Source organism: Brachypodium distachyon, chromosome 1 (assembly GCF_000005505.3).
Source record: "Brachypodium distachyon strain Bd21 chromosome 1, Brachypodium_distachyon_v3.0, whole genome shotgun sequence".
NCBI lineage: Eukaryota > Viridiplantae > Streptophyta > Magnoliopsida > Poales > Poaceae > Brachypodium > Brachypodium distachyon.
This window is the reverse complement of record NC_016131.3, coordinates 56,028,901-56,049,360: the sequence shown is the minus strand read 5'-3', so window position 1 is coordinate 56,049,360 and position 20,460 is coordinate 56,028,901. Positions and strand designations below refer to the sequence as shown.

General features: G+C 46.9%; 2 protein-coding genes and 1 long non-coding RNA gene across 3 annotated transcripts; 1 reads left to right on the top strand and 2 right to left on the bottom strand.

Annotated features, from left to right (window-relative positions):
• The first annotated feature begins 2,998 nt into the window (after positions 1-2,998).
• On the top strand, positions 2,999-7,040 carry LOC100838353 (putative F-box/LRR-repeat protein At3g28410). Its single transcript, XM_003561368.4, has 5 exons — positions 2,999-3,182; positions 3,846-3,958; positions 4,129-5,016; positions 5,097-5,252; positions 6,416-7,040. Exons 2-5 carry the CDS (start codon positions 3,866-3,868, stop codon positions 6,770-6,772), a joined length of 1,494 nt encoding a protein of 497 aa, XP_003561416.1. The 5' UTR covers positions 2,999-3,182; positions 3,846-3,865; the 3' UTR covers positions 6,773-7,040.
• An 827-nt stretch (positions 7,041-7,867) lies between these two features.
• LOC100838055 (protein STRICTOSIDINE SYNTHASE-LIKE 3) lies at positions 7,868-8,990 on the bottom strand. The gene is given in 4 exon segments (XM_010231766.1): positions 7,868-8,157; positions 8,160-8,357; positions 8,360-8,856; positions 8,953-8,990. Coding segments are annotated over 4 exon segments (1,023 nt in total).
• Positions 8,991-15,660: 6,670 nt separating this feature from the next.
• On the bottom strand, positions 15,661-18,080 carry LOC104581725. Its single transcript, XR_001406793.2, has 5 exons — positions 17,257-18,080; positions 17,093-17,171; positions 16,302-16,459; positions 16,117-16,169; positions 15,661-16,032 (listed from the first exon to the last, which is right to left on the bottom strand). It is a non-coding gene; the product is annotated as an uncharacterized LOC104581725 (long non-coding RNA).
• Between the last annotated feature and the right edge of the window lie 2,380 nt (positions 18,081-20,460).

The window sequence follows — 20,460 nt, the reverse complement described above, 5'->3', positions numbered from 1 at the left end:
GTTCAAAGATCATACCTGATTACCAAGCAGTATGATCAGAGCAAGCATCCACAAAGCTCTACGAAACCCATTGATGTGAGTGTTTCAAATGCCCATATTAAATAGAGTAATGTTGTGGCATCGATAATATTGAAGCCTGCAATCTAATCTTCAGCATCATGGAATTTATTCAGTACAATGCCTCCAAGCAAGCTTGCTATAGCTTTCCCCTTCCTCCCAACCAGACCGGATCTCTCTCTCGCGCTCGTCTTTGCGGGGAATAGGGGGCGCACGCGCACTGCTGCGTCCTCGCGGCGCGCAGCCTCTGCGAGCCCTCACCGCAACGCCGCCCTCGAATGGATCTCCCGCGCGCCGGAACCACGTCCGCCCCGCGGCCATCTTCTCAAGCTCCGGCCAGGTGTCGCCAGAGTTGCCACCCCCACGCTTCCACGGCCTCGTCGACCCGGCTGCTAGGACCACCACGCCGGCCCCGTCTTCGAGCTCCTCGCCGACGCCCAGTCGCCCGCACTCCTCTTCTTTCTCCTCTTTCTCCTCGCGCGCCGCCTCCGCAACCGCGCTGCAGCGCATCCCCGCTGCCGCCGCGTAGTTCCCTGGCTCCGCACGCTCGTGGGGAGCTTCGATCCGCCCTTACCTGAGCCAGGTGCGGCCCTGATTCTTCCCTCTCATCGGTGCTCTGCTCCGCCCCCCCGCGCGGACGTTGAACTGCACATTCTCCTCTGCCCCGGTCCGCGCTCGCACTTCGTCTTCCACGATGCCGGCGGTGCGCACTGGAGCCGTGGATGCGCGCCGGACGCGCCACCGCGTGGGCAGATCGAGAGTGGGTAGATGAGATACATGAGAGTGGGTGAGAACCTACGCATTTCTCAGGCCGGTCTGCCTGCCCACGCTCAGATATACTTGCAACTAGCATCGTGGTGGTGTCGTGCTGCCAAAGCTAACGTCGCTCTGCTCACGCATTGTCGGATGTAAGTCAAATGTGAAAAGCCAAAGATTTTTTTTTGCTTATACCACCTCAAAAGTCAAAGTCAAAAGCATTAAATAGGTACCTTTGTGGTTTAAAAGCCAAAAGTCAAAAACTGTTTTAAACCCAACCAAACGGGCCCTAAGCGAAACGTTTTCCCACCGATGAGATCTTTTGCGCGTTTAAGCGATGCTTTTTTGACCCATGTTGTGAACAAAACGGTTAATTTACTGACGTATAAGGACATGTAAAACAAGCAGTCTGCAGCTGTCTATAAGAGAAGACACGCATGATTTTTTATTGTGTGGAGTACAGAGAAAGGAGAGAGAGAAACAGTCCGTCGGTAGAAATACGGACAGTCTAATCCCATAAAAATCGATGCTAACCAATGTCACTTCTCCTATTGTACGAGGGGCGTATGTAACTTCCCCCAATTATTTTTTCTGCAAGCGGGACTTGGTGGCGACAAGAAGATTGCCCGGAGATCGCCGCTACCCAGCATGTGAAGGTCCGCTGCTCGCCGGCGGATCTGCGGCGTCGCGCCCACAAAACTCCTCCCGTGTGCTACCTGCTCGGCGGAATACAGCTCCTGCTGGTTCGCTGCTTGCGGCATATGAAAGGCAGAGATGAACAGAGGAGGCTTCGGATGGCAACCGACAGGTTCGAGTACATCTCTACCATACCCGTACCCGACGACCCGACCCTTAACCGTTACTCGTAACCGCACCCGCGGTCGGGTATGAAATTTTACCATACCTGCCACCCGCCGTGGGTATTTTTACCCAACCTGCCATCAACAGTAGCACACATCAGCAGTTTCTAGCCCGCGCCTGGTGGGAAACCTCGGTGCCGTGAGCCAATGTCGCATGCGTCGCGCTACCGCTGTGACGAGGATGGCAGCGACCGAGGAGATGAGGCAGCCGTCCGCCGCCGCCGCCATGGCGTCGGGCCCGGATCCGATGGCGGCACGGGCAGGGTCGGCCAGAACCCGATCAGGCTGTGGCGAGGGATCGGTCGGCCGGATTAAGAGGGAGAGAGGGGGCCGACGATGGAGGTAGAGGAGGCGCAAGGAGGGAGATGGCTCGGTGTGTCTTCGGGCTAGGCTCAGGAGAACAGAGGGAGAGAAGAGAGATCGGGGATGAACTGAGGAAACTAGCAGGCGGACGCCTCGGGGAGGAAGCAAGCGGCGGCTTGGGGAGAGGGACTGGGGAAGGGAAAAGGGAAATTAGGTTTAGTTTGGGTTTTGGCCAGCTTATATACGCAGTGTATTTAGGTTGGGCCAGGCCGCCAGGGCTTAGGTTAATGGGCTTTGAGTGCTGGGCTGACAACTTAAGTGCGGATACATGGGTAGACGGGTTCGGACAGTCCAATACCATACCCGTACCCGCCATACCCGTCGGGTACAAAATTTTATCATTTGTTTTTTAACGAAACCTGTATCTTAAACGGGTAGAAACCCATCGGGTAAACATGTATGGATACCATTGCCACCCCTAGGCTCAGGGGGTCAGGGACAGCAAGTGGAGAAAGACCTCAATGTTCTTGCTTGATCCCCGAAAAAAAAATGTTCTTTGATCCGTCGATTTATTTGATCAGTTAATTCCCCTTTGACGTCCACGTTTCTGGGCGGAGTCTAGCGTTTGTACTTTGTAGTGGCGGTGGTTCTTGATTTGATTGATATTGGAGCACTGGTGCATCTGCTCTTAATTGGCGTGCATGTTACGAACTTAATATGATCTACTTTGCGTCCCAAATTTGCGAGAGAGAGAGAGAAGAAATAGTTGATCGCACAATGCACAATGAAAGCCAGAAAGCTGTGCTTTTTTAGTTCTCGTCGTCTCGTGCGAGTAAAGATATTGATCGAGTTCTAATCAGTATAGTCCGTAATTGCAGGGATTATATAGACAAGTAAGCAGACAATCTGTTGTAAAAAATGTCTACAGCGTAGTCTATACATGACATGGATACGTATTATAGACATCATCCGTCTATACTATTGTACTCCCTCCGTTTCTAATTAGTACTACTTGGCACCCCTGGCCTCGGTAGTTGGCTAATAGTACCCCCTCCCTCCCTCTACCGAGCAACCCAAGCCCCCTCGCTCCCTGCATCTTCTTCCTCTTCCGAGCGCCGCCACCCATCCCGCTGTCGAGCGCCCATCGTCTTCTTCCTAGCGCGAGCGCCTATCGTCTTCCTCCTCGCGCGAGCGCCTCCACCGCAGGTTGATCTCCCATTCGATTCTCTCGCTCCCGACTGTTTCTCCTACCATCACCCCACCAACGGATTCCGCCCTTTAGCTCCCCGTTTCATAATCTTCCCCAATCCGTAACTGAGGCAAAAATCAAGGTAGGGCGGCCGCCCTACCTTGCCCTACTGGGTCCTCCGCCCGTGGGAAGATTAGTTTTCCACGAAGCGCCTGCAGATAGGAGGATTAGGGGCGAATCATCTAAATTTAGGAACGCTGATACACTTTTTAGATGTAGAGTGCCCAATCTGTTGTCAAATTGTGGTCTTCTTCAGAACAGAAGTATGCACGCACGCACGATAACTACATCAAGGATTCCATGTTTAATACTCCCTTTACTAAACTAAAAGCTATCATTTTGCACGTTGACATTTGTACCAAGTACTCAACTTTGGCCACTAATTTATGTTGCACTTCACTCCGATTATTAAATCGTAACAAACGATGTTATCTTGGAAATACGCTTTTAGACAAAGTGCTCATGATTTGCATGTAATCTGAATATTACTTTTAGAGAACCGGAGGGACTGATGAGTATATGGTACTCCTGGTCCTGGATGGTTCCGTAAGTTTCTTTTTGTTTATTTTGCACAACTTGATAATTCGATGTTAACTCTGTGTTCTTTTGATTTCTCTCAGATAGAATTTAACATCGTCGAATGGCAGATAAAAGGAGAAAAACTGCAGAAGCGCTGCATGGAGCCATCACCAACAGTAAGCGACCAAGGCTTCAATTGAGTGACCTTCCTATGGTATGTACTAACGTATTGTGAAATTGCACTTGTTCTGCCTCAATCGATCGACCAAGGCTTCAATTTTAGCAACCTTCATGGCCTGTCCTGCCTCCACAAGATAGTGATTGCATAATATGTTTTCTTGCTTGTTTTTGTTGAATTATCTATTAATTGTTTATGTGCAACAGGATGTTTTGTGTTCTGTCTTATCACAATTGCCAATGGAAGAGGCTGTAAAGACAAGCATATTGTCATGTCAGTGGAAATATATTTGGTGTCACCAGACAAGTTTAAATTTCAATTGTAAAACAATTATGCCACGTGTAGCCTGGTCTACAAGGGAAGCTGTTCGGCAGGAGTTCATAAAGAGAGTTAATGCAGTCCTGAGGCAACGCAATGGTGCAGGGGTTGAGAAAATGAACATCCGATTTGATCTTGATGATAGACATGCAGCTGATGTTGATAGATGGGTAAACCTTGCAATTGCATCAAAGACAAAGGTACTTACCCTTGAATTGTGGTTAGACTCTCCGGCCATAGTCTACAGGCTTCGGGTATCGGATCCTGAAAGAATGGAACCATATAACTTCCCTTTTCAGCTTTTTGATGAATGTAATGGCTCACACCTCCGATCTCTGCATCTTAGTACTGTTTCTCTGAAGCTTCCAACTAATTTCAAGGGCTTTCTCAACCTAAAGAAGCTTTACTTAAGTGGTGTGAGTATTACTGATGAAGATCTTGGGCATTTCGTGTCCAAATGCAGTGTTCTGGAGTTTCTTGGAGTGCTCTTTTGTACAATGCTTGAAACTTTAACAATACCTCATTCTGCGAACCAGCTTAAACATTTGCAAATCAGATGTTGTCCCTTACTTCATAAGGTACGGTTAAATTATAGCCTCAAAATGCTTGTATACAAAGGTCCGGTAACATATTTTGTATCGGATCGAACTTCGAGCCTAACAGATGCGTGTATTAATCTACTGGATGTCCGTACTTCCCTTAAACATCTCTTCGCTGAACTATCTGGTTCTACAAGCTGCCCCAAGAGTGTAGCAACGAAATGCAGAGATCTTGAGGTTTGCAACAAGACAGATTGACATTACTTTTATTTCCACCCAGTTCTGCTAGTAACGGAGTGTTCTGTATGTGTGTGCAGAGGTCTATTCCACCCAGAAGCTCCACATGTTTTCTTGGGCTTCGACATGTGAAATTGGAAGTGACCATTTTGGTCTCTTCAGAGAGTGGAACTGATGTCCTTGACCTTGGACATCTCCTGAAGGCTGCTCCTTCGATGGAAAAGCTGGAGTTGCATGTAAGCTTATCATTTTAATCCTTAAAATGTATGTTAGATGAAATAATTAGCTGGAAGCAAATTAAGTTCTGTCTTTACCTAGCATGCGAGCAATGCAACAGTGCCTTGTGAGTAAAATGGAGCCTAAGATATTTATCACAACTGACCAAATGTTTTCTGTATACTGTTATTTATTTGATCTTGGTTTATAAAAGCTAACATCTCATTCTGCATTAGCGAACTCACCCAACATCTGGCTACATTATCTCTATACCATCTTGTTTAATGAAGGTACCTAGCAAAATTAAATTAATTCCTAACTGCCTTAACCATTTAGCCTTTATTTTAAGGTAGGAGCACGAAAGTAGGCAATTGTGCAATAGCTCAGCTTCCTATGCAGAGTAAGCTTTGGTTACAACCTGGTGTGGATTTGGTTTGGACACCTTTATTATTACATCATCTATAAATGGCTCAGTTCACATACGAAATAACTAACAGGTTTCTCTTTCCTCTGTCCGGTCTTCCTTCTCGATCAAACCACTACTCGCTGCACATTCCAACTAACGATGCCACATTCTCTCTAGCCCTTCATATTTATTACATCATCTCTAAATGGCTCAGTTCACATACCAAATAACTGACAGGTTCCTTTTTCCTCTGATCTGTCTTCCTTCTCGATCAAACCACCACTCGCGGCATATTCGAACTAAGGATGCCACATTCTTTCTAGCCCTTCACCTGTACAGTTCTCTTTTCTTCTGTTTTCAGTTGATTTGTCGCCAGGTCCATGTCGTAAGTTGTGTCTGATGCATTTCCCAGTGCTAATGCAATGGGATGCCGGTCTATTGCTTGTTCACTAAAAAAAATTGATATCCGATCAACTACTGTCTTTTAGTTATTCATTCATTCTGCGGCTACCTTAAGCAACATCCGCAGCTCTGCCGCAATGGAAGCTTGCCTGGACAATTTCCCACTGTGATTCTGATGGACACCAACTGCTATGGAGTATTCTGGGGTGCAATTTCATTCCATGCCAAAACTAATTCGTAAATAGTTCATATCACTGGATTTTATGGCCACAAAGATCAACTGGAGCATTTCACGCGAATGCATTGTTTCTTGCAAATTTAACCTGTTCGTTCTGACTCCTCGAGGAATACTTGTACTGATACTTCTTTTCTTAGATGTGGATGAGACGTAAACACAAGCCATACTGCCGTGACGATGGTGATCTAAGGATTCTTCCTGCACACCCGCACTCCCATCTCAAACTGGTTCATATCACTGGATTTTATGGCCACAAAGATCAACTGGAGCTGGCAGATCATATCCTCAGGAACTGTGTCGTGCTCGAGGAGATGAAGGTAGACCCAAGGGTGGCCATAGAGAAGCTATCAACATCAGAAGATGAGTACGAGGAATCTCGCAACCTTGATGGGCTTCGAGTCGCGTCTGAATTTCTTCATGACGCGGACCGCCATGGAGCCTTGACCGTGTCCCTGTCTTTACCACGGCCAAAGGTCACAATGATCTGGATATAGTTAGGGCTTGAGTAGTTAGTATACACAGCTCATATAGGTGTATTTATTTGCAATGCATTAAGAATAAATGCTAGTTTGAACATTATTAGCTGAGAATTGTGTTGCGTACAAATACTCTGTTGACATTGCTTAATGTTGGGGTTACTCAGTAAATACTGAACATAGTAGTCCAAGTGTTTAGATATATTATGGATTAACGTTTCCTAATGTTTCTGTCGCTTCCTCAGATCCCAGTGTTGCATGGGACGTGTTAGCTTTTTGTCATAAACATTGCGTGTGACAATGTTGTTTGGTTAATCAGTTATTTCATAGTTTCATGACTGTTAATTTGTTGACTGCTTCGCAGATTTCAGCAATTGTCATTTGCATCCAGTCAGGCATGAGCCAAGGAAACTTGCTGTATAATTCCGATGATTTTTTGTCTTTTCTTGTAGTAATTCCTCAAATAGTCCAGAAATACAGGAGTTTACGTGTCAGAACTTAGAGAACCCCATTTCACAGCCATCAGATGGATTTCACTTTCTTGGGATATATGCAAAGTTGTATATATCATAGTCTGGTTAATCACAGAAATATTGGCCTGTTGGCTCAACAAACTTCACCAACTACATTTTTTGCTCTGTTAATAAGCTATAGAAACGACGGCGGGAAACAATTATTTGCTCTGCTTCATTACAAGTTTACAACCATGTACATATTCAAAAATAAAATGATTTGTGCTCGAGACATCATTTCTGATCCTCGCGACAATTACATTGTGGAAAGGTTTGTTTTGCAGGGGGAGAAGACATCAGCGTCTAATAAAAATAAACACACCACGGCTGAATCCCAAAATGAAGGAAGGAATATACTACTCCCTCCGTTCCCCATGTTAAGTGATTCGAATTTATCCAAATATGAATGTATCTATGCTTAAAGAGCATCTAGATACTTAATACAAAGTCAATTGATATGGGACGGAGGGAGCATGTTTTATCGATGAACAGCGTGCGTCCTAACATGAGAGCACAATCCTAACTTGAAGCACAATTATGGACACTGTAATACAAAGTAATAGGGAGAATAGAAGGCTAAACACATATACTAAATGGATCTCTATTTATGTGTGACTACGCCGACATACGGCAGCTCGACGGAACCCATGTAGTATTTGCCATTGCCTCTTTCCATTATCTCCGTCGGCCTCACGCTCTTTGGCCCTCTCATCTGTTCAAGTACTTCTTCATTGGGTCCGACCCTCACGGCAAGAAGATGGCTATCGAAGCCAAAAGGGAGCTCATTCTTCTCGCGGTGTAACGCCACCCAGTATCCACCTCTCTTGTCTTGCCTCACTTTGTCTGGATATCTCGGAAGGTCTGCAAATGGCTCTGTCTTGCCAGGTCGGGCCCTTTGATCCAATGCTGTAGTAGCTTGCACGGGCCAGTAGACGCGACCACGAGGTGCGTCTGGTCAGGAGAGAGAGAAGCACCGTTCGGGTACGTGATGCTCGACTGCAAAGTGGTGACATCGTCCGTCCGCGGATCGTACCTCATAAGACGACCCGTCGAGTCCCCCGTTCTCGTAACCATCTCGTGTTGCGACCTCGGTAGTTCATGGAACTGTCCGTGAAGTAGACCTGGCCGGTAATCTGGTCGACATCGACCCCATTGGTGAAGCGGAGAGACGCGCCGTCCGCCTCGTTGGCCCACACCGTCGCCTCCCCGCCGCCAAGGCCAACCCGCATGAGTCCCTTGTAAGCGTCAGCAATGTACAGGTTTTCAGACTTGTGATGGAATTGCAAGCCGAGCGAACGACCGCAACGGCTCTCCGTGACCGTCTCCGGATGGAGCCTGGACGCGGTGCACTTCTCGCTGCTGTAGTCAGGGCCGTACGCGTAGGTGGTCCAGCCGATCTTGTCACCGTTCCATTTCAGGACACGGCCGTCGGAGACGCCGCTGTAGGGACCGCGGCTCTCGCGGTCGAACGCGACGCTCTCCGGCCCGCGCAGGTACCCGCCGCGAGGGAGAGACCATGCATGACTAATTAAAGATGCCACGTGGCACGAATCATCCCAGGCCAGGGACTGAGCATCCGAACTAATTAAGCTGCCGTCAACGTACGACACGTTAATTAATCAGCATCCAAGTCGTACGAACTAGACCTCGCTCTAGCAAGATCGTCGTCCTGAGGCTGAGACCGACATGGCGGCCGGGTCAACTCTTCTTGGCTTTGCACTCATGTCTCAGCCGGCGGGTCAATTCATTTCCGTGTGTGTAGCGCCGTAGTACACTTGCAGGACTGCGATCAGTTTTATCTACGAGTTGGCGACGTATCCGGTTAAAACCGTCGTTTAGATACAAACTTGCAACCTTCTGTTTGGTCCGTTAGATCTACAACGTGTGGCTCAGACGAGAGGCGGGAATCAAACTCCTCACTTAAACGCAAATTCGCGCAAAACGCCCCGGCTGAATCTATTGCTCTGTAACAATACATACAAGAACCAATTCACGAGTAAAAAAAAAAAGGAAGGAACCGTTCCTCTTCGAGCCTCCTCCTAGTCCAGATTGACGGCGCTCCTCCCCATCCACCGGCCAACTGCTGGTCTTTCTGCCGATCCTGCGTCTGGAAGTGACTCCACGCCCACCGCCCGTTCTTCCACGCGAGCCAGCCGCCGGACGCGACTCCGCGCCCTCTGTCAGTTCTTCACCGCGAGCCCGCCGCAGGATCGACCTGAATCTTGCCCGCCGTCAACGCTTCCGCACGATCCCGCCCCTGGCCGTGCTGCCTAGCCCGACGCCGGGACGACCTGGCTAGGTACGCCGAGCGGCGAACGTGCCCTTTCGGTCTCCCTTGCGTCAACCAGAGTCACCGGGTCGCCGACGTCGCAGCTGTGACCGGAGGTCGCCGTCGGGCGGCCGCTGAGTGGGGCCAGCGCCTCGCCTCCAGCGCGTCAAGCAAGCGCCGCTGCTCCGCCACCGCCAACGCATCGGGCCTGGTCATGGTCGCGGTCGGGCACCGCCGTGTCTTCCGACTCTCCAACGATTGGAGTAGCGCCCCAGTCGCCATCGGCATGGCAGGTCGTCGACGCGCGGCCGCTCGCATGGGGAACGAGAAACAGAGGAAGGAGATAACTCCTTCGCGATTCGCGAATCGTTTCTCTGCGTGTAGTGTTACGGAGCAATTCGATCAGGGGGTTTTGTGCGAAATTGCGTTTAAGCGAGGAGTTTGATTCCCACATGTCATCTGAGCCACACATCGTAGATCCGACGGACCAAACATAAAGTTTGCAAGTTTGCACCTAACGAGGTTTTCATCGGATACGTGGTTAGTGATACCCATTTGGCATTAGTCTACAGAGAAGGCTAGTCTAGCATCCTCGCAAAAAATAAAAAAGGCTAGTCTAGCAAATCTGCCAATTTGGCTTGGCTTTCAGAGCAGCCTGAGGCCTCTGTTTTTTTCTCGTTGGTTCATTTCAGTTTGCTTTGTGGAGTAACCGTTGCCCGCAAGTTGGCCGTCATACACGAAAATGAATAAAGCGTTCGATTCTCTCGCATGGCCATGAAATTGGTTGACTTCGGTTCAAATGGAACATATATACAGTACTATAGGAGGAATTTTGACAGCACAATAGAGCAATCCACACCTGAATATCATAGCTCCAACATCAGAGAGTACATGGTTCGCGAGAGGCGAGGAAAGGTAGTCGCGCCGAGAGTTTTCGGCTACCTTTCGATGGGCCTTCTTTAGCCGACCGAACCATATATAGGGTGGCATTCGAGATGGTCTCTCAAATTATTACAGACAGATGTAAACCAGCGTTTAGGAAAACTACACTATTTCTAGAGTCCCATTTTTTACAAAGGTACAGACCGGTCGTGCTAGATGAGGCGGCAGTGCAGCTTCAAACACAGGCGAGAAAGCGAGGTGGCTTCCTTTTAGTTAGTTGCACTTGAGAAGCTGCTGCAGCTCCTCCAAACCACACCTTGTGATCAGTAGGATTGTGTTCCAGAAGATTTATCTATGACTGAAAAATATTTCATCTTGAGAAAAACTATGGGCAGTTTCCATCTGATGCACGGGCTGGGGATAAGTCGGTATACCACTGGACTGTTCAAAGTCGAGCAGTTATTATGTTAAATACTAGAATGCTAGAGCTTCTGCAATAAACTAATTATTCATTTACAGAATATAAGCCACACTAATTAGCTCTTATAATATTCTTATACATCAATAAACATCATGTACACCCCTTAATCACGATATGGTGTTGGTCCAGATCTTTTTCGAAAAGAGGAAAATTCCTGCCTCTGCATCAATCGATGCACACAAACATCTTTATTAATTGCAACATGCAAAATCAGAGTAATTACAATTCGGGGATGTTAAAACGAAGCGTACCACTTCATTCTGATTTGGCATAACAGCATCGATTTCATCAGACGGAGCATATTGTTCGTCATTCTGCAAATAAAGGACAATGATCCAGTCACTTCCAATCTCTATATAGCACTGTAGCTGAGTAATCGCACGTCTGTTACTTTTGATCCTACAGAAAGGTCTTAGGATCGATATTACACAAGAATTTAGGTCTAGCATTACCTTGACCTTACATTTAGGCACTGCAGAAATTTATTTACCACATGTATCTGAAATATATATACTTTTTGAAAAGAAAAAAAGTATTTACCTCATTGGCTGCCTGCCTCAGATCCCGAATAAGATGACGATAGTCCGTTGGATGTAGCACGCAGATAGCAACCTTGGGCTAACACAACAAAAGATCAATAGTTTGGTCAATACATGTATAACCATCTCTGCGGATTAGAACCTCAATCGTTTATGTCTATGTACTGTTATTTGCCTGTAGGTGTTATATATAGCGCAAAATATTATTACACTTAGTACAAAAGAATGATGTGTATTTTGTTTTACAAGCATTAAACATTTTAGGATGTAAACCCTTAAGTAGAGAGAGCTGCTTCGGTACATCCCCCTCCCAGAACTCAAAAGGGTATTATAGACTTTTTACGTTTGTAAAAGAATAAAATAAAAAATCAGATTTTTCTCATCTCCAACCTGCACCACCCTTGCAACGCCGCCACCGCCTCCCTCGTCAGTCGCCGCCGCCCCGTGAAAAGCCAAGGAATCCGAGCTGCACGCAGAGCGATGGCAGCGCCCGTAGAAAGCCACCTCATAAGTTTCGCGGCTCAGGAAGGTGAAGCAGCATGGGAAACGGGACCCTAGGTGAACCACCAGCCAATTGGGGAACAATGGCATCTCGATTGGTATCGGCAACTTCAAATCCCGCTTGACCAAGTTCGGAGTCAGTGAGATTAGATCTAAAGGTTCAATTGATGGGAAAATTAGATAAATAGGATTAGGATAGTTAGGGGACTGAGGGAGGTGAGGTGAGAAGCGACACCATGGTTGTCAAGAGCAGGCGCAGAAGAGAGATGAAGGCACAGAGCAAGCGGTGGAGAGGGAGAGAGTCACGAAGGAGACAGAGACTTATAAATTCTAAATTGACCATGGTGCCATTGTTACCGAAATGGTATGGCGCAATTTAAGTCATCCTTATGTTTGAAGTTGAAGAGAGGAAGGTGTACCGAAGCAGAAGTGTTAAGTACTACTTTCTTCGATCCATAATAAGTGACACGGTTGTAGTACAAAATTGTTCTAACTCTATACTAAATTCCCGACACTTATTGTGGATCGGAGGAAGTAGACGAATCACAATGGAATGGAATAGATAAAAAACATTTTAATCAGCACTTGATCCTAATCAATCCCCAAATGACATGTTGGCCGGTTAGGTCAAGATGAGGTTTCACCGTTTCAGCCCACAAATTAATCGGAAAAAAGGAGATTGCTAGCAATTCAAGCACTTTTTTTTTAGAACAAGCAATTCGAGCACATTATATATATACACACACACCTGATCCGTCTTCAGAACGAACTCAACGATTGTGAATCCGCCCTGCATGGGCCTGTTGGCGCCGTCCCTGTAGTACAATTTGGTCATGACGAAATCGTTGCTGCCTATCGCCATCGGTCCTTTGCTGTGCCATGTCCCACTCTCCAAAGCCTTCTTGCTGCGCAGCTTGATTAGCGTGCAGAACACCATGGGTCCTCGTACAGTATCTTTGTTCAGTGCTAGGTTGAGAATTAAGCCCACCTGCGTGCATTATATGCGCGTGTGGAAAACACCAAGACGTGAGCGATCGAACTCCTTCTATATATATATATGCATTGTCTCTACGTACTAAATGCAAAGCGAATTCTATTTTGGGCCACTTATTTTTACTTTTGTAACACAATATATCTTCAACATTTAACTGAATTTCTACAAACTTACATCATTTAACCATACTTGTGACACAAATGACCCAATCTTGTGTGTTTCTCTATTCTCTCCAAATTATGACAGGTAGGACCTTGGCACATCAGCCACGCCTATGTCTTTCCCACGCCCTGCGCTCCTCAACGTCTTGCTATAGTGGCCTCTCAAGGAGGAGGACGTCCACAAGGCGGGGAAAGTTGTGTCCCAAGTAAACCGTGCAGGCACGGCGGCGGCGCGGGAGCGACCCCAGGGGAAGAAGGGGAGGCGTGGCCACTGTTTTTCGGAGAAAGACTGCTCCTCCTCATGGGCTCGGTCCTTGGACTTGGCGGGCTTCGGGGAGGGTGGTGGGATATTGGAGGAGGTAATAGAGAGCGGCGTCGACGGCGAACACGCCGAAGATCAGGACACACACGATGGCAAGGCGGAACCTCTAGCTGTTATGATTGTGGCTATCATAATGGGGAGTCCGTCCGGCCACCATATCTCGTGGATGGTACGGCGAGTGTGGTGGCCCGCCGGAGTGTGCTCGACGGGAGAGGGAGATGCGGGCGAGAGTGGGGGCTCGAAGAAGAAACTAAGGTGTGGAAGACATAGGACTGACGTAAGTGCCTGATCTCTCATAATTTGGGAAAACCAATTAGAGAAAAATGATATTTTCTTCGTCCGAAAATAAGTGACGTGAATTTGTATAAGAATATATACAAATCCAACTCACTTATTTTGGGACGGAAAGAGTAGATGGCGTAACTTGTGACATGAGACTATACTTAAATAGTGTGTAAATTTATAGAAATTATGTTATATGTAATACATTATGCCATAAAAGTGAAACTAAATGGTAAAAGAAAATTCACTCTCAAATTGAAGATTGCTTGGAAATTATGATGGATTTGGCTTACTCCTCTGGTGCCAGGACGGGAATGCGTGGTACATTCGAAACCAGGGGAGACCGGAGCCGTGGGACTGAAGGAACTTTCCCACAGCTTTGACGGTCTCGTGGACGCCGGAGTAACGAACAACAAGATCCACCAGCACACCTTTTTCAGCTTCTAGCAAGGCTGAGGTGTCGTCGACGACGCCGCTGGAGCCGGAACCGTGGCGCTCCATCCTAAAAATGCTGCTCATCTCCACCGTCAGTTTGTGTGTGTGTGTGTGTGTGAATCAAATCGGTATGATCTGCCAAGCTCCTGCTCCTAGCTTTTTGTAGTGGAGGGGTGGGGGGGATTTATGGCCGCGTCGGAAGAGAGGCTGGCCTGCGCCGGCGAGATTCCTATAATCCTATTCCGATATGGGAATGGGACAAGGCGGAGACGCGAGAGGTTTTGGGGAGTGGAGCGAGTGTTTTAGTTACTGTACTCCACTAGCATAAATAGGATTTTTTTTAGGAAAGCATAAATAGGGTTTAGGAGTTACTAAGTACTCAAGAAATACTTGGTTTGACGTATTTGGTTTCCTAACCAGTAATAATTTTATTAGTATGTTATTTATTATACGAAAAGAAACCATAATTATCAGTAAAAACTTTTCAAGATGAATCTATTGATTATAAAAAAATTTAAAAAACACATATCGATAAAATAATGTTTGGTTAAAGTTTTGTCTTAAAAAAAGCAAATACACCAAAAAAAATATGAAAAAGAGAGAGCATATATCAGGAGTAATTAGATTTTCAACTGAGGGAGGCAAATAGGCAATGCGTGGAGCTTCAATTCATGGAGGCAGGCGACAAAAGAAGCACATATATGCTGCGGGAGGGAGGCCTGATGAGACTTACGTACTGGCCGGTCAAGTGGGGTGTGTGTTTGCAGAAAGAGTTGTTTCTCTTTTTCTTTTTGAATAAACCATATATACTACCGTATGTGTAATTTGCTTTAACTCCAAGTTGACGAATCTGACCCGTTGGGTTAATATCTAGATCTCATGTAACCTTTTTTTTTCATCATCCATTTTGAATCTTAAAACACAAATCATATCCGCCAACAGCTGAGAAATTAAATCGACTTATCTGTAACTAAAAACAAGACAATTTAGATATAGCAAAACTGATTTCAAAACGGTTCTACTCAAGTCACTCTCGATCTCGAACAAGCCGCCCTCTTCCAAATTCAAGTTTGTGTTTATGCCTAAGGTTCACATGCATGTGGGACCGGACATAGGCACACACGCACCTGCCTAAGGTTCACATGTATATAAGTAACTAGTTAAATGCCTGTGCGTTGCAACGGGCAAATGAATATTTTATAGCTTAACACAAAGACTGAAAAACATGAAAAATTGACGCAGTCAAGGGTCATCGGATAATGAGGCACCACTGCTTGTGTACACGTACACAATCCAAGTTATATAATCACTAATTCTGTGACAATATGAGAGAAAAACAGATAATACAATGGACCAATAATACAATGCACGTTAAGGATTAATGAAGAACTTGGCCATGGAAACATCACTAAGTATGCATGCTCTAGTACCGGAACAAGTAACACAATAATTTTCAGTAAATAGACAACAGAATTCACTTGTTCTCCAACAGAATTATTGGAAACAATGCAAAATAAAACACATCAGATCAAGACAGCCGCCCATACCTTATCAAATATCCATTTCATAATCTGAAACATGAGAAATTCCTTTTGCAAAAAGAATGTGGTTACATGCAGAGCACTTCCTAATTGTATTAAAGAAATTGAGAAACCATGTAGTATATTGAGTACGAAAAAGAAAAGAGTAATCTTGAACAACAAAAGATCCCCTATACCATATAAGGCAATGCAAATCGGGCTGAAAAAAAAGTTCCAGGTTGAATCAGTAATGCCGAGGATCATCCAGCTATAGCTTTGATGGTAGGCTTTGATCATTCACGGCAGGCAGCAGTGAAGACTTCACTTGCCATGTGCTTCAACAAGCATTCGCCCAAGAATTTCTTGTTTTCCAGTTTTGACTACAAGAATGCATTCAATGATGAATGAGATTTATGAAAGCAATTGGATCAATGAGCATATAACGTTTAAAGCATGCTTTATACCTGTGTTGTGCATAGACAGCATTATTGCTGCAAATCTCAAAAAAGCAAGTTTCCTGTCGTTTGGAGAATAGAAGCATATGATCCAACAACATCAAAGAGATGGATACTATCCTGGTTGATTCAGCTGAGCACATTGTGGTCTTCCAAGTAAGCATTATTCGTCTCTGCATTTAAGTTGCTCTCACCTGTGTGTACCCACGGGAGACGATGCTGTCGACGATCTTGTTGAGATCGAAGCCACCCCGCGCCGTCTTGAGCGCGTTGCCACCCTTCTTGAAGGATGTGTAAAGCTTCATGGGACCAATTAGTGGCCGTAACAGAGATATCAACCGTCTTGTTCTGCCTACAGAAAATGTTTGCAGTTCCTAAAAGCATCAGTAAATGTGTCAATTATTTACTTGATACGCGCTGTGAAAAATGGTAACCATGCTTTTTATCTCATTAGCTGCATGCCTGATCAGTTCCACTGATCGAAGGCTGAGTCAACTCCAGTTGAGTTGTGGGCACATGCATGAAGCAGTACAATTGCACCTGAAGAAGCTGAACTATGAAAGTATGGAACCAGCTAAGAGTTACAGACATGTTATGGGCATAATTCCTCCAATGGAAGCCCAGCTAGTCTTCCCTCGCTTAAAGTAATGCTATATATAAATAGATCGCATGCCTCGAGAATTGAGAGATGGCATATATAAATCATTGAGAAATCCATCAAATCGACCACCAAGTAAAAAGTAAGAAGCATAATCAATAGGGAGTGGAAAGGGAAATTGTGTAAAGTACCAAATAATTCTGGAAAGGGAAGCATAATATGTGGAGGAATAGCTTAAATTAAGATTGGAGAATAAGCATGGTAACACAAAAAAGAGGACTGAGAATGGCAGGTGCAAGCATGAAGGTTGGCCTTGGTATTGTCGACATAACACAAATCAACACGTTCCTTGATTCATCATCTTAATTTAAGCAGCAACAACACTACCTGACTTATCCGTTCCTTCTTGTTGCAGATATGACTTATCTATGCCTTCTCTGTTGGTTGATCTCAACTTTGTCAGTTCCTGGACATTGTCAAAATAGACAGTAAGAAGAACATAATCCAGAGGATAAGATCAATAATGAGAAAACCCTTGATTGTCAAATTACCTGTCAATGTCTCTTTGTTCAGCTTAATACTTCTCTCCTTTAATATAATAACTTTTGTGTCTACAGCCTAAGAAACCTGCCCAAATTTGAATCGAATTACTTGGGATGCTGCAATCAAGATCAATCGAGCATGGCGAAATGAATTGAGTATCGAAATCGATCGAGGAGGAGGGTCGCATCCTGGTGGGGTACTCGTCATGTGCATTTCATCAAACAAATGGCAGGCACACATAGATGCTACTGCTACTCAAACTTATAAGAAGGACATGGCCAGGGCGTGGATGGTGATGGTGCAACGCGGCGGCGTCGGCGCGGTGGTAGCTTGGCGAGAGAGCGCAGGATATGATGGCGGCGATGGACGGACGGTGCGCGACGGCGGCGTCCTCCGCGATGGCGTCCCAGGCTGCGACGAACGGCAGCGTGGCTGCGGGTAAGGGAGGCGGGCGTCTGTTGGAGGCATCCTCCGCGCCTAAGGAGGGCGGCGGCCGCCGCTGCGTGGGAGACGTCATCTGCGGAGAAGGAAGAGCGGCGTGACGGACATCCGGCGACGCGGCGAGCGCCCTCCCTCCCCGAACCAGAACTGGTGGCGGCGGCAGACTGCGGAGTCGCGCGGCGGCAGCGGATTTGATCTCCACGGGCATCAGAGATTTGGGGATCGGGGGTCTGGGCAGCGGCTCCATGAGGAGGAGGACGAGGGTGGGGGCGGCGGCTCGATGAGGAGGAGCGCTGGGGAGGAGGCGGCGGCGCGAGCAGATGGAGGGCTGCGGGTCAAGATTTTTGCGGAGGGGCTGCGGGCGTGAGGACGGCGCGACGGTTTTCTTTACGTGGAGGTGGGACGACGTAACTAACGTAACCGTGAATTTAGAAATAGTAAAGATTAAGTACGGAGTAGTATTAGATTGTAGATTGTATAGTTATAAAGGTCACATACCGAATCCAATGGCAAACTAGCTAGCTAGAAGCCGGGCTTAAATCGTTAGATCGAGATGATGACTACAGGGCAGTATTCCTTTTATTTTTCTCTTGGCCAATTCTCTCTCATTCCCGGCACCGTTTGTCCGTTTGTCCATCTGTGACTCTGTGTATGTAATAAGTCGTGTGTTTTTGCATCCGTAGCCTAGGGAACAGGGAACATAGGGGGCTCAATATGAAATGGCAGCTTCGTTGCAACATTGTTTCGGAAATGGAAGCAATTGAAAGGAAGCCCAAACCGTTTTAATTCCAACTGAATTGCAGACATTTGGGAGTATTGGGAGTGCTGGAACCTAGCTAGAGGCATGCAGGATAGGAGGGCGGAGGTCAGTGTACGCACGTACTCATGCATTTTGGGGGTTTTCCGGGGTACGTGCGCGGCGAGATCCCATCCCGTATCATGATTTTCCGACTGGGAAAATCAAGGGAAGGAAGACATGAGTCACACGAGATCGAAGACCACCCTGCTGTCAAAAAAAGATCGAAGACCACCTGAAAAGGCGCGCGCCCCGGGCCGGCCAGTGCGCGTGCGCGTTAAGCTGCTAGCTAGCCCCTGCCCTTTTTTTTTTCCGAAGAAGTGCATGCTAGCTTCTGTCCATATAATTTTTTTCAATACACTGTAATATACTAGTAGTTGGTTTCCAGTAGAATACAATATCAAAGCTCCAGTCCATATAGGAAGACTGGTCGAGCGATTTGGGGGCAATTAAAGCTGTGTCTGTCCGGTGAGTAATATGCATGCGCGTGTGTTCGGCGCCGTAGGTAAGTAGTGTGTGGTGGCGACTTATTGACCCACCATGGCCATAGCCTAAGGTCTCTTGGAGTTACATTTTTACTCGTGTCGGCCGGAGGAAAGACAAGTACAGTAGGGGGGTAGAGACGGAGGAAACCCAGTAGAGAAAAATGACATGTCAGCGCCGCAATAGCATTAATATTCCCCGAGCGATACATACAACAGGCAACAGCCAACGGTGAAATCCAAAAATTAAAGATTCATTATATACACGGTTGACTGTTGTACGCGCGTGATCGTTTCGATCGGGGCCATCAACGATCGTCGCGTGCCGTGAGCCGTAAAATCGTCGGGTCTACGAGAATTTTACTTTAGTCTTTCCATCTCTTCTTCCAGGTTGAATGCCCACCACCACCCCGCATCTCAGGTCGCAGCGTTGTAAGTGACAAACAGTAAAAAGGAAATACAGTACGAGGGAAATATGTTCTCAATATTAATTAAAGTATAAAGTATACCAAGGGAAATATGTTCTCCAACCAAAATAGTCTTGCAACAACTGTATCTAATATTCTTTTGTTGATTTTTGTTTTGTTTTAGCAAAATAATGCAATGTAGTGGATTTAACAGGGATAATTCATATTTGGGCTAGGGACTGTTGTAGCGACAGGAAAATTGTGAGCCGGGACCGGCTTGGGCGCAGGCAACAAAGGGATCAATTTGGGCTAGGAGTTTGGTCGGCTTGGAAGCACTGGGCTACGAGTGGCTTTTTTTTTTGAGAGAGGGGGCTACGGGCAGCTAGGGCAATAATTTCTTTTGGGCCCGACTTCGGTTCTTTTATTTGGATTTTTCCAGGGTCGATGCCCATGTTTGGCCTGATAAGTTCATTGGGCCGATATGGACGGGTCCATGGAGCCGAGGTTAAAAAAGGCCGGGCCAGCGAGTCATACGGGCCAGGTTTGGAAGGTAGTTTCGTCCGTTAGTGAATGGGCATGGGCAAAAAAATGTTTTTAAGATCGATGAAATCCTCCCCTAAAAAAAAAACGATGAGATCAGGCGCAGGCGGGTTCGGCTACGGCGCCGCCATCTCCATCGACATCCTCCTCCTTCTCGCCATCAACGGCTTGGCTGCCTTCTACTTCTGCTGCGGGCGCACACCGTCCGCGTGGTCGACGACGGCAAAGGAAGCATCGCAGGTCCTTGTGCTCCGTCCTGCCGAAGACTCCGCGGCGGCGCAGCGAGCTAGGAGGCGCAGGCACGAATATCGATCCCGGCAGGCGCTTCGTTCTGCCGACGACTCCGCAGTGGCCGACGAATCCTCTGGCGACGCTGACAAGTCCGTGGCAAGTCAGGGTGGACGCCGAGCCGAGCCGGCTCGGTCCAGCTCGTCACGAGCTCGCCTCCGGCGAGCCGAGCCTGGCTCGGCCCGAAATTCCGGCGAGCCGTTTTTGCTGGTGGAGGGCAGAGGTGTACGGAGGCAGGCGGGAGATCCGGCGACGGAG

What these genes read in the sequence shown, in the direction of transcription:
- LOC100838353 (XM_003561368.4), top strand. Translation starts at nt 3,866, where the DNA reads ATGGCAGATAAAAGGAGAAAAACTGCAGAAGCGCTGCATGGAGCCATC. An exon ending in AATTGAGTGACCTTCCTATG is followed by an intron (nt 3,959 to 4,128) that starts GTATGTACTAAC and finishes TATGTGCAACAG; the next exon opens with GATGTTTTGTGTTCTGTCTT. An exon ending in TGGAAAAGCTGGAGTTGCAT is followed by an intron (nt 5,253 to 6,415) that starts GTAAGCTTATCA and finishes TTCTTTTCTTAG; the next exon opens with ATGTGGATGAGACGTAAACA.